Here is a 13663-nt window from a genome sequence, read left to right as displayed (position 1 = left end):
TCGTGATGGATCATGCTGGGCACGCGTCAAAATGATGTGCGTGTCCCGCCATCGGCGCGTCAATCGCGCCTGGAATCGCACCATGCGGTTCCATCCGCCTTTACCCTTCCTCCCCCCTCGCGCGAGCTTGATCGCGTTACCGTGAGCTCGCTCCCCTCGCCTTCTTTCCCTTTGCTCGCTGGGGAGGCGGCACTCGTGCGTAAAGCCAGCATCTTTCTTTCTCATCCTCGCACGCTTTCACTCGCATCTAAATACAAAGTGCGCGGGGCGCGATAGGATCTTATCGCACTTGGACTTTATATGGAACATGATGCGGCTTCACTTCGGGGGTCGCTCATGTCGCGCCCTGCGCTATTTGAGAGGTGCGTTTGCAAGCATCTGCTTGTAATACAATCATTTGACCATCTGCGTCTGTGGAAGTTTCCTTTTATTGTCTCGGCATTCCTTTGCTGCGGAAGCGAAATTTCGTTTTAATGAGGTTCTAATTACATGGTGTTCTATGGACAAGAGGTTATGAAAAGTTATATACTTTGTTATGTTGAGAATTTCGTTATATTGAAGTTCGTTATATCGAGGTTTTACTTTTATTATTACATATTACAATTTGTACATGCACTGCTCTGCCATTATGCAAAATAATGCCCACCATAGCCAAGCAGAAATGACAGTGGAAAAATTTTTTCCATGTATGCGCAGGTGAGTTTTAAAGTCATTACTCGGGTGCTTGGTGAGTGCAGCTGTTTTGTGAACACTGGGACTGAGTGAGAACCTTTAGGCAGTCCCCCTGTTGTTGCCATGGTGTTGGAAGGTATGGCTGATAGGCTCCAACCATTGAAGACATGGAACTGCATCTTTCTCTATACATGTCAGTGCCTGACCATACCCTGTAGCTTTGGTTGCAATGTATATGATTTTTGAGATAGATTATCAAAAACTATACACAAAGTCAAGCACTTGCCTATTTTTATTTTTGCAGTTTGTTAATCTTGTTGGTGTAGGTGGTCCTGTTGGTGTACACTTTCTGTAGAGGCATCACTGAAATCCACCTCGCAGTAAATTTCAGAAGTGTGGGTGTGAGAAGGAGCACAGCTCCTTCTCCCGCCCACAGGAGCGGGCTGCAAGTTTCCGTTCTTGCACTTCAAAGAAAATTATTTCTGTTGTGATAGTGCGCACTAAGGAAACACTCTACGAGAGGGGACACTTTTGTGATGTGACTGTGATTTGAGGTGGCCAAGTCCACATAAATGTGAACTGCTTTTCCTAGACAAGCATGACAATGCCCAGGTACGAATGCACTGCGTCATTTCATACATCATGCAGTTGCCCAGTACTGGCCTGTCTGCATTATTTAGTTACCATAATGAGCTTGCCGTACCCATGGGACGACTCTGTGAATACGAAATAGCAACAGCTGTCCTGTGTTTGTTTCCAACATAAGGTGCACACTATTACCAACCTGTTAAGAAAGCTCGAAAGGGCAGACTGGTGGGCTAGTTGGTATGACATTATTTACGCAGTAGCGCAGAAGTGCATGGACGATCAAGGAAGGTGCATCACGAACGATTATGTGAGCACAGGAACAACGTCGAAAAACGAGCCCTATCAGGTCACCTTGCCGCACATTGCACACGCTGCAGATGCAAGTCTCTATTTTATTGCACTAATTCGCTGGCCAGACACCCTGACCAGTTCACCAGAGAAATAGTAGAAGCTGCAGAGATTAGGAATAGGGATTGTGTTAGTTGCCCGTCAGTCTCCATATCGGAGAAAGAAATATTTTTGTCACATTAGCTGCCTGTGTCATTTGATCTTGCTGGGTTGATTTGTGTTTTCCTTCTCCCTTCCTTTTGTGCAGTGATATATATATCTGCTCTCGTGCAATAAACACTCAGTTATTAGTTAGCGCTGTGTCCTGTCCTCTTCTTTCGCTGTCCATGTGCTTCTGCACTACTGTATAAATAATGTTTGAAAAGCAACGCTTTTGAAGCTGTTGAAAATTAAAGCTTGCTAGCTTTTACTAAATTACATGGTCCAGGGTGTGCATTTTTAACTGTACACTTCACATGCCATTCATTTTACCAGTTGTGGGCGCGGACGGTGCCACGTAGCAGTTGCCGCTAGGATTGGACACTTGGAGTGGTGGATAGAAAAAATATAGTGGTAAATGAAAGGGGTTGTTACTAAATACAGCCACACTGCAGGCTCAAGAAAGACGCAAACAAGCACTCAACATAATGTTGTGACCCACGGTACCCACTAAGCTAAGAGAGTCCATAGGATAAGAGAAGACGCAGAGAGAAGCTGTATGCACAGCTGTATATACGTTTTTTTTCTTGTAAGAACAGTAGGATTTGTCTATGCTTAGCAACATGCAGTATCACAAGTGACATTCATAGCTTTATATTTGCTCGCAAGAGTCATTTCCTGCTGTAAATAGCCGCGTTGGGTACATATCTTACAGATTGCAGTTTTCATTTTTGCATCATGCCTTCAGTGCTTTTTAAAGATCAAGATATCAGCAACAGCTGCTACTTATTTTATGTAGAAACGAAAGTGCCAGTTAAAATTATCAATGATCCTTGCATGAAAAAAGAGGATCATAATATCAATTCATGGACTTATGTGAATGGATTATTTATGTTAGTAAAATTTAATCTTGCACGCAGGTGAAATAATAAACATTGACATGTACTCAAAAGCAACAAAAAGCATCGACTACGTCATATAAAGGGTGCAGTGTCTTGTTCCGCCAGTTTTCGCACATTTCTGAATAGTATTTCTGTGCGTTACAAGCACTCACACTCAGGATGTCGCTAATAGTTGCAGATTCAACATGCATGCTCTAACATAGAGTGTGCTATGAAAACCATGAAGAAAATATGGAATCAGCCTATATCAGGCTGAACGGAGCATCCCTGGCTTCTTCCGTCCCCCCCTTTGTGCCATAAGAGCCCATTAATCATCTCCCGTCCCCGATTTTCAGCACCGCATACAGTTGGTGCAACGGGTGCGAACCTCACCCTGTATGCCAAGTGCTGTAACTTTCGAATTCACAACTTTGGACACAACTTATAGCAATGCTTGGCTACGGTTGGCTGTGATTGCAGATTGAAGAGCTTGGAGGAACAGCTGGTACTGCAGCAGGCCAGAGAACGTGAAGAAACTGCTGCTTTGGAAAGGATGGTGCAACAAGTAGAATGCAACCTTAAAACAGCCTTGGTATGTCTACTGCCATTCACAAAATGCTGACTTTGTCCACTTTTTGGTTTCTCATTGCAGGGTCTTTACAATATGCATGTCCTAGTGTATTTTACAATAAAGAAAATGTTCAGCCAGTTTCAATTTCTAGTAGTAATCCCCTGTGATTTTAGAGTCACTTTTGCCGATGCACCAAACACAATTTACATCATCATTGTCAAAACACAGTCCAGTTGGCTGTATGCTAGAACCATTTGATTGCTATCAGCATAAGTTAAAACATAAACAAGTCGAAAGCAACTGGAATGCATCCTTGCATTTCCAGGTTTGCCTGCTTTGTAACAGTTGCTTAATTCAGGCTCTGAAACATAGGTACATTCAGGGCTACACCATCCTTACAAACTGGCTACTGAGCGCTTGCACATGGAACTCCCATGTAATTATGTGTAAGTGATGTTCTGATCAGTTTTTTTTTTCCTGATGCCTGCACTTAATTTTTGCTGTTAGTCTTTTCATGGCAATAACAGAGATGCTATGTTGGCTTGCAAGCATTGTGTTGATTATCGGCAAATTCAGGTTGCGTCTGTCTCTGTAATACAGTAGATGATGCGTTGGAGCGCTGATTGTGCTCTTCATCCCTGCGCACTGTGTAGGCACTGCTTCCTTATGTGCATACATTTTATATGCATTTATATTTGCATTTTATTTCATATATTGATTTTTATGTAGTAATTATAGCAAATTTTATATGTAGAGTAAGGAACTGGTTATAACAATTAATTTATCTACTGTCCTGAAGGCTTACTACAACTTACAACAGAAGAGTAAGAGAGGTGTATTAACAGTGCAGGGCTGCCGTGGAGAGAGTGCCATTGCAACTAGCATTCGTTTTTGGTGCTCGCTGATAGATGACGCAGGTCATTCAGGGCTCATTGTGTACATTGCGTAAATTGCAAAAATGAAAGAATTGGATCATTTTGCATGCTATTTCGCAGTGATGAGCCAGGTTTCTAGCGCATAGGGTGGAAAAAATAGTTTTGTTTCCTGTGAAAGTGGGCTTTATTAAAGCTCATCCAAGGGATCGAAAGAGGCTCTGTATGAACTGTCCTATCTCTTGGCATCAACAACACAAGCTCGGGTCTCGCACCGAAGCGATGGCAGTGCCTACAGCGCAGCATGTACATTTCCCACTACAATTGCCCCTGTGGTGAAAGTGAACCATTTTGGTGACCTAAGGTGATGACACAATGTGGGGGTCCTTTTACAGCTTTAGGCAGCTCATGTGAACTGTCTTGAGAGCATGGCAGCACTTGTCCGACGATGGCTTGACCAGTTTGGCCACATATGTATACTTGGCGATCCAATACGGACCCTGATATTTTGAAGCAAGCATTAGGCTAAGGCCTGGAGAGTGCAATGGCAGCTGAAGCCAGACGTGAGAATCCACAACAAAGGATGGCACGGGCTGATCGTGATCGCAGCGATCTTTATGGATGCCTTGGGAATCAGACGGGAATGAGCGAGCCAGCTGACGGCACTCTCCAGCATGCTGGGCAACTTCTGAAAGAGGAGTGAATTCAGAGGCGTCCAGGTGATATGGAAGTTCAGTGTTGAGGGTAGAGGATGGTTCACGTCCATAGGCAAGAAAAAATGCTGAGAAGACTGTGGTAGCCTGAGTGGCGGTATTATATGTGTATGTGACAAAAGGGAGGACGTCATCCCAATTGGGATGGTCAGATGCAATCAGTAAAAGGGCGGTTGAAACGTTCCGTTAGACTGTTGGTCTGTGGGTGATATGCTGTAGTGGTGCGGTGAATAGTGTGGCATGGTGCAAGTAGCTCATTAATGATGTCAGACAAGACATGGCCTCGGTCTCTGAGCAGTTCTCGCGGTACACCGTTGCTGTAAAATGAATGCGATGACTTCGTGAGCAGCAGCTGAAGGATGTGCAGCAGTTTCAGCGTATCTTGTCAGATGGTCTACTGCGACATTTATCGAATGATTTCTATTAGCAGCACATGGAAGGGGCCCATGAAGGTCTATGCCAACTCGGTCAAGAGGACGGAGCGGTTATGTCATCAGCAGTGGAGACTTCTCGTGGTGGCTGTTATGGCATACGAAATGCTCGGAAGCCATAGCTATGATCTCATGCGGTGCCCATGAATTCCGGGAAGCGCCGGCGGCAAAAGCGTGGTACATGCCGCAGGTGCCGCAGGTGCTGCAGGTATAGCATATTGGGCGGCTGTCAGCAGTGCACCAAGGATTTGCACCCTGCTGCTATGCACCGAAAAAGGAGCCACTGACTGTCAAGGCAAAGGCAGAGGAGAGAACACCGGCAGATGAGGCGCTGAAGGCAGAGGGGAGAAACCTGGCAGACGAGGTGGCCTGTATAGCAGTTTCAGCATACGTCAGAGTGCAGCCACAGGAGCCTGCTGACACGGAGATGTAAGGGCTTCGGTCACTTGCTCTTGAATCATCTCTCGGATTGCTGGAGCCAAATAGTGGGAAGGCTTCTCCGTGGTCCACAAAATGGAGAGCGTTGTGCGACCTCCTCACACACAAATTATTTAATCTACGTCAGCAGAGTTGTCTGGTTGTTGCCAATAACCAATGCTGCTAACGAATCTTCTGTGGGCGTTGGGCACCTAGCTAAGATGTATTGTTTCTGTAGTTAGTCAAAACTTTGGCAGCAATGGTGTGTGGATCATTTGCTAACAGCATTTGAAAGGCTTCCTCATCAATGCCTTTCATAATCTGCTTTGTCTTGTCTTGTTCTGCCATTGACGGATTCACAAGCTTACACAAGTCAATGACATCTTCGATGTAACTTGAGAAAGCTTTACCAATATTGCGTGCGCCAACGTAACCATTGTTCAGCTTGTAACTTACTCACAGTGGGGCGCTTAAACACTTCTGCAAAAGTTGTCTTGAATGCACTCCATTTGGTAAAATCATGTTCATGGTTTCGGAACCTGAGGTTCACGATACTGGTCAAGTAAAATAACATGTGCAACTTGGTGGCGTCGCCCACTTGTGTTGGCTCACCCGTTTGTAAGATGACAACCAATCCTTCACGTCATGATCATTGGTGCTGCTAAAGATGGCAAGGTGCTGATAAAGATGGCAAGATCACGCTGGCATAACACACCAGAAACAGTGACCACTGGGGGCTATGGTATATCTTCCTGGGTGGTTTCGTTTGGCATGGTTACAGCAGTGGGCAGTGTCCGGCTTCGGAGTTCCAGTTTTCAAGCTTACTCCGCACTTCCACCAAATAAAAGGGGGGTTTATTAAAACTTGTCCAAAGGATTGAAAGAGGCTCTGTATGAACAGTCCTAGCTCTTCGCATCAATAATATGAGCTCGGGTCTCGCGCCGAAGTGATGGCAGTGCCTACAGTGCTGCATGCATGTTCTCCACTACACCTGATGTAATGTGGTGTACAAATCTTGCAGACGAAGTTCTCGCTGTTTTCTATGGCAAAATCCAATAATGATCTAAAACAATGGAGGCATGCAATTTGCAGAAAGGATTGCGCTCTTCAATTGGCAGGTCATGTTTGTGAAAGACATTTTGAGCCCGACTGTGTGCACGAGGAATGGACAGCACAGTACATACAGCACAGATTTAGAAGAAGGTAGAGACACGGAAAAAAGCAAGGTTGCTCCAGCTTGCCTGTTGGAGATTTTCTTTATTTCAAGCTTGCCTTGCATAGGTTGGCACAATAAGTGGATTCTTAATCATACAACTTACAAGGCCAGAAAGCTTTATCTGTAATAGTCCTAATTGACAGTGGGCCTAATAAATATTTTTATTATTATGTCGGCAAGAATCATCACACTCTATATATGCGCTAATATAAATTAGACTGATATACGCACCTACACACTGATATGTACCCAATCCAAATTCATATTGGACTGGCAGGAAACTAATAAAGAATTGTACTAGACTATTATAAGCATCTATTAGACTAATAACTATCTTGTAACATGAAATAGACGAACTTATTGGACTAATACAAACATGTATTAAAATTTTCACTAGAGATGTAATTTGAAAATGCCCAAGGTGACATCATTGCTGCTTTTTTGAGTAGTGAAGCTGTGAAAATTGCTATGTTGAATGCAAGAACAACGATAGAGTGATGAAATTGGATGTTACAATCCTAGAAAATAAACACCGCCATGTATAAATCATTGCACAAAGCGTTTTCTGCTTTACAGAATCACACAAATGGTGATGCTTAAATGTGGCCTCTATGTGTTACACTGATGTGTAAGAATTTTTCCCTTCCTCCAATGCCATGTGTTACATTAAGCAGCTCCCTTATAGGTATTCGGCTGCATTTAATCAGTACTCTTAGCTTCAGTTTATGATCATAATTATCAGGGTGTGATCTGATGTACTATAAACTGCCGAGCGTAGCAGCATTTTGCTACGTTTCTTTTTTATCATGTCCATTTAAGTGCACATACAGTCACGGAAATGTCTTACTCAGCACAAAACAGTCCACAACTGGCTTTTGAAAAATAAAGTATGAAAATATGCTTTTGAATGCATTTTACAAGTTGTTTTGCTTGCTTGTGCTTTTCTAAAGCTTGTACATCAAACCAGAAGGACCCCAATGGATGGACTACGCTCCCGCACCATTAGTCATAGAAAATGAGCAAGATTAGTGAGCTTCTCTTTCATTTGAAGGCCTATTCACACACCTCTTATATTTTAAAACCGTACTACAACCCTATAGCATCCACCAGGGTGCAGTGATATGCTGTTACAGTGACTGGATTTTCCATATTTCAGAGTATTATAAGAAATGGTTTATTATGTGTATTACCTTGCCTCTAATAGAGTTGTCTATACTAAATAGTTGAAAGACCCTTAGTGTGAAGCATTTTACAAGTTTTTCCAGTCAGATGTCTTGGTCAGTTTAATCAAAGTTTACTGATAGCAGAGTGTGAGGTTGTAATGTATATATAACTGTAGTATGTCATGGGGCTTTCAAACAAGAGTTGCACATTTAGAACAAGAGATGTCACTGCTTATTTATCAAAATGCATTGGTATCAAATTTGATATTTAAAAAAAATCCGAGGACTCGTTAGCACTTCTTAGAGTTGTGAATACAAAAACATTTATGTCCAATTGAACACCGCTGAGCGTTCCTTCAAGTTATGAACTCCTCACGGGCAAGCAAGTGTGTTTAGGCACTTGGCGCATTTGATTTGGCCTTACCAAGGCACAGTTAGAATGCAGGCCAGAGCTTGCGTGGACAAGGAGGCGTTCCCTTTTGCCCGTTCTGCTCCATTGAGGCGCGCTCGTGCCGTGGTGCCATAGCCAATGGGAATTTGCCTGCCGTTTCACTGCTACACTTGAGAGGTGCCAGCTTTTTCGCTCAATAGGCTGTTTGATGTTTTCGCATCAATAATGATTGACTGCTTAATAACTTTTTTGTTGTCATGCTTGTCTTTTTTTCTAGGAGAGGGCATCCACTGCTGAGGAGCTGGCCTACAGTCTTAAGCAGGAAGTGAAAGCACTACAGGTACTTTGTTTAGGTACTTTGTGCGTGAAATTCATGATGCAAGGTTTACTGATTTATTTTAACATTGCAGGTTGAAATGTAGCCCACGCAAAGTGAGGTTGTTAAGGATGTATGCACAAAAAATTGATGTATGCACTTTAAAAGCTAATAATGCAAAATTAATAATTGTGCATTGATGGCCCTTGATGGCCACGAACCTCCCATTAATTTGATTACATACAGTGCATCTAGCTAAGTGGACGACTTTCGTGTAGAGTAAAGTACAGGTTGTTTTAGTGATGACTGTCTCCAATCGTGAAAAGGTATTTGGCACGAAGTGATAACGTTTGCTGACTGAAAGCAACAGTCAGAAATTATGAGATAATTGCCAGTGAGTTCTTTTAGTTACCGATATTTATTTGATATGTTAATTACAACATGCCAACACATTGCAGTTGTGAAGTTGAAGTTCGTCAGTGCTGAAGATGTATTCACTTAATAAAAACCCGAAGGCAAACATATTTTGAAATAGCTGTTGCAAAACTTACAGTGAACTGCATTGGTATTCCATTTTACCATAAAACCTTTATTAAAGGGGCTCTGAAACACTCCTTTAACTAATCATAGAATGGCCTCACTAATAAAGGATGTTGTCTCATGAATCTCATGTCACAAAAATCTTTCAAATCCTTCAAGTGGAGTTATCACACCAATTTCTTTCTCTCTCATTTCGTCTCTGCTAGCGCGCTGAAAGCTACACAGAGGAGAAGCCAAGAGTGTAAAGCCACACCCAAAAGTTGAGTGCCGCGGCAGTGAAAGGGCTCGTCATGGCACTTCATGGCAGCTGTGGTAGACTACACTATGCAGCACGCCGCTGCTATCTCGGAGACCATGCATAGCAGATGCATCTGTGTGCATCTTTCGTGTGTAGGCCAGCAGTGCAAAGATGAAATGACTCTTCTGTATTTTTTAGGTTGCAAAAATATATGTTTCATTTAGTTAACTCAAAATTAGCAATTATGTATTCCTGAGAATGTTCTCACAATCACAAAATCAGCCAATAGCTGTCGGTGAGTCTAGCTGCTTGCAATGACACTGCATGACGACATTGCGGAAGCGAGAACAAGCATTTTTTCACTGTTTTCAACACAAGATTGTAAATTCCATGCTGCATGCAGTGCAATACCGTATTTACTCACAAAATGATCGCACTTTCTTGTTAAAAAAAATTGATGCAAATTCAGGGGTGCGATCATTACATGGGTTAAATTTCCCGCAAAAAGAAAAAAATTTTTTTTTTCATCCCGTGTTTGCTGCGAGATGACAACAGGTCAACAAATAGGTGGCTGTCGCTGTATGTAGTGTGGGACACCAAAACAAAAATGGCGGCTGGCGGAGCAAGCCGAACGCGCCGAACGCGATTTTTTTTCTTCTCGTGTGTACATTACGTGCATTGAAACAGTTTCTTCCGTATCAGTAATGAATAATATTGTTCAACAATGTTTTCTTGCTATGTTCAAAAAGTGTTTCAGGGCCTCTTTAAGTACTTTAGGACGAAACTATATATTTGTTTCTTTATATTTTGTTTAAGATTTACTTACAGGCCTGGTAAAATAAATAATAAATTATGGGGTTTTACGTGCCAAAACCACTTTCTGATTATGAGGCACGCCGTAGTGGAGGACTCCGGAAATTTCGACCACCTGGGGTTCTTTAACGTGCACCTAAATCTAAGTACACAGGTTTTTTCTCATTTCGCCCCCATTGAAATGCGGCTGCCGTGGCCGGAATTCGATCCCGCGACCTCGTGCTCAGCAGCCTAACACCATAGCCACTGAGCAACCACGGCGGGGGCGGGTACTTACAGGCCTGGTAAGATGCATTGGGTAAGGGGGGCGTCATAGTAAGGACTAAATGAGTATATATGATGGGTATATAACAAAACATAATATGCCTAAATGAAAAATAGACAGTAGTGTAATAATGTATACACATCATTTTATACAAACAGAGCACTACACAAAAATAACAGGACATCATCATATGCAACATCAATGTGTTTTGTTGTTGATTCTTTAAGCAGATATAACTTGAAACTGGTGCTTGTGCTTGTCTTAGGATTCCAGCTAAGTGTACATATCTTGAGCACCAACCAGCTTCAATTCTACAATTCCAACATATGCACTAAAGTTATTAATAAACATAATCCATAAAATTTTCTATTTAGATGTCCCAGACTGCAGTGACTCTTGATTACCTTAAGGGGGGACGTGGGGATCAGATCGCAAAAATTGAAAAAAAGAAAAAAAGATTTTTGGCAACAACGCGTTTCGGTATCTGCAATACCTAATCTACATTGTATCAAAATGGTTTGGCTGAAAACGCACTAAAAGTGCCCGAAAAAAATTAATTTATCAGTGCGCAGGGCGAGAAAACATCTTTAAATTGCGTAAAATCACCGCAGTTCGCGGAGCCCTAACTCATCTTTCCCGCCGCCGAACGCTGTCATCTTGGTATCATTCAAAAGCTCAAAGTTTCGCCATTCCGTTTCTGAATTCTTCGGTCATCACCATCTTGTAACAAACACACAAACACAAAAGAAGCACGGGTCTACTAGAGGTGGTCACACGGGCCCTGCAATGAAAGCGGGCCCTGGTTGGTTGCCGTGCTGAAAGGCGTCTCGCCATTGGTTGCTGCTGCGGCAGCGGGCAAGCTGGCAAACACAGCGGACCGCAGTTGTCTGCTTTGCAAACCACGCCGGCGCCTTTCTTCATTTGGCACTCGCAGAATTCAGATTTCTGAAAGCTCCCAGGTCAGTGATGGATCGTCGCTCGTTCAAAAAGAAATTTTCGCCGAAGCACGCCTTCGGAAAACAGAAGCGCAAGCCTCCTATGGCGAGAAAAAGACGGCGGCCAGCTGGAGAAGTGGAGCACCCGACTGAACACGCGGATAACGTGCCGCGTTATCTTGCACTGTGCGATTCCAGCAGCGAAGCTGACAATCGCCCTGTTAACCAAGCCATCGACACTGATAACCAAGCTACCGAAAGACGTGCCAACGGAGGCTCTTGCACCTGTGCGTACGGCCGCACGAGTCAGCAACCGAGATCACATTGTTGGAGGCGACACTGGTCGAAGGTCACCATCGCCGGCAGAGATGGTGTACCCTGTTTCCGACACATAGTGTGACAGGGACACGCAGCCTGCGAGTGAGCCCCAACCGCCAACGAGCTACAGTGTGGTGACTCAAGGTTCACCAGACGAATCGTCGCCCAAACATCGCACGATTCAGATGCGCCTCGAGCTACGTTTTATGTCAGCGGTGACGGCAGAAGCGCAGGCACACTGCGTTCGCGACTCCCTTTGTGCAGTGTCCGCAACTGAGCAGAAGTTCTGTTTGATGGACCAGCAAGGCCAAGAACAAATTTCGGCCCCTTGTGACAGTGAGTTCATTATTGTGCAGATTTCCTCAATTAACTCTTTGATCGCTAAAACTCTGTGCCCAAAATGCCAGCAGCGTTCTGTGGGTGTACCCTGCGATACTAGGCTCGGTCTGGCAGTGAAAATGGTGCTGTCATGCACTACTTGTGGCCCTATTGAGTCCCAGTGGTCCTCTCAAAGGAAGGAAAGTGCAAAGGTGTTTGATGTGAACATTTGCTCAACGCAAGCTGTTCAAGCAATAGGAAAAGGGCAGACAGCTCTGAACGATTTCTTGGCAACAATGAATGTGTCCCATCGTGGTTTACACCACAAAACATTTCAGGGCCGCTTGAAGGGGCTGTTCAAGCCTGCTGCAGAGGAGGCTGCCAACAACATCTTTATGGATGCTGTAGCTGCTGTGAAGAAGGTTTACAGCGAGATGGTGGTTGGCTTCACTAAAAATGTGACCATTGTTTATGATGGTCATGGCTCCCACATTGGGGTTGGATGCATAACAGAATTCCACACAAGGCTTGTGCTGGAGAGTTGTTCTGTAAAACTTCTGCTTTGGGTGTAGCCTGGGCGCAGCAGAGAGTGACCCCACATACTTTCAGTGGAGGCAGCAGCATCAGTGTAAAAAAAATACTGAAGTTGGCTCTGGGCAAACAGAAGTGGAGGCCGCATTGCAGCTTTTTGGCTGTTCATTGGCCAAGAACGACCGGTGATATACTGCAGTCGTCTCTGATGGAGACAGCCGTGTTTTCCAGGCATTGCGAGATGAGCAGCCATATGGGTTTATAGCAGTCACAAAAGAAGACTGCATAAACCATGTGAAAAAAAAAGAATGGGCACTGGCCTTCGCTCCATTGTGAGCAAGGCTAAGGAAGAGGAACCACTGGGTGGCAAAGGTGGGTTCACACAACAGATGATAAAAAAGCTCACCAACTACTATGGCCTGGCTGTCAGCAAGAACACTAACGATGTTGCTGCAATGCAGAACGCTGTCATGGCTACATATTATCACGTGACATCTACCGACAGTGACCCCCACCATGAGCTGTGCCCCCCTTGCCCTCTCAGCTGGTGTGAACAGAGAGCAGCAGAAGCGAAAAAAGAAGCACAACCTGCTCACAAACACAATTTTATGAGCAGAGTTGCCCAAGCCATGCTGCCTTTGTATCAACGTCTTTCAGAAGTCCACTTGCTGGAGCGCTGTTATCTGGTCAACATTGTCAAAGGATGAGCATGCCTCATGTTTTGCAGTAGAGACAGCAGCAAACGAGGCAGTCGTGAAATATAATTTAGGGAGCCAAAGAGCTTACTCGGAAATGTGTGCTACCTTGGATGTACATCCTGGTGCCCTTGCCGTCCAGATGGCTCAAGAAAAGGATAAAGAACGCCTGAAGAAGGCATCCAAAACCCGCGAAACAATGAGGCAAAGGTGTAAGAAGATGCCTGACAGCAATGATTCAAAATATTACAGCCCTGGTACTTTTGAATGAATTTGCAGTGCTTTTAAAACTT

General features: G+C 44.0%; 1 protein-coding gene across 5 annotated transcripts in view; it reads left to right on the top strand.

The window, feature by feature from the left end:
• LOC126547306 (uncharacterized) overlaps positions 1-13663 on the top strand; it is a 94575-nt gene that overhangs the window by 38675 nt on the left and 42237 nt on the right. For 4 of the 5 annotated variants that reach the window (XM_055062768.2, XM_050195270.2, XM_050195269.2 and 1 more), the window contains exons 4-5: positions 3108-3219; positions 8679-8741. In XM_055062768.2, coding sequence (XP_054918743.1) covers positions 3108-3219; positions 8679-8741 — 175 coding nt within the window. Of the gene's footprint in view, positions 1-3107; positions 3220-8678; positions 8742-9463; positions 9928-13663 lie in introns of those variants that run through there. The other variant, XM_055062770.2, reaches the window with a different exon arrangement.

Source organism: Dermacentor andersoni, chromosome 1 (genome assembly GCF_023375885.2).
Source record: "Dermacentor andersoni chromosome 1, qqDerAnde1_hic_scaffold, whole genome shotgun sequence".
In the NCBI taxonomy this organism is placed as follows: Eukaryota; Metazoa; Arthropoda; class Arachnida; order Ixodida; family Ixodidae; genus Dermacentor; species Dermacentor andersoni.
The sequence above is the reverse complement of the archived record's forward strand: the minus strand, read 5'-3'. Positions and strand labels throughout refer to the sequence as shown.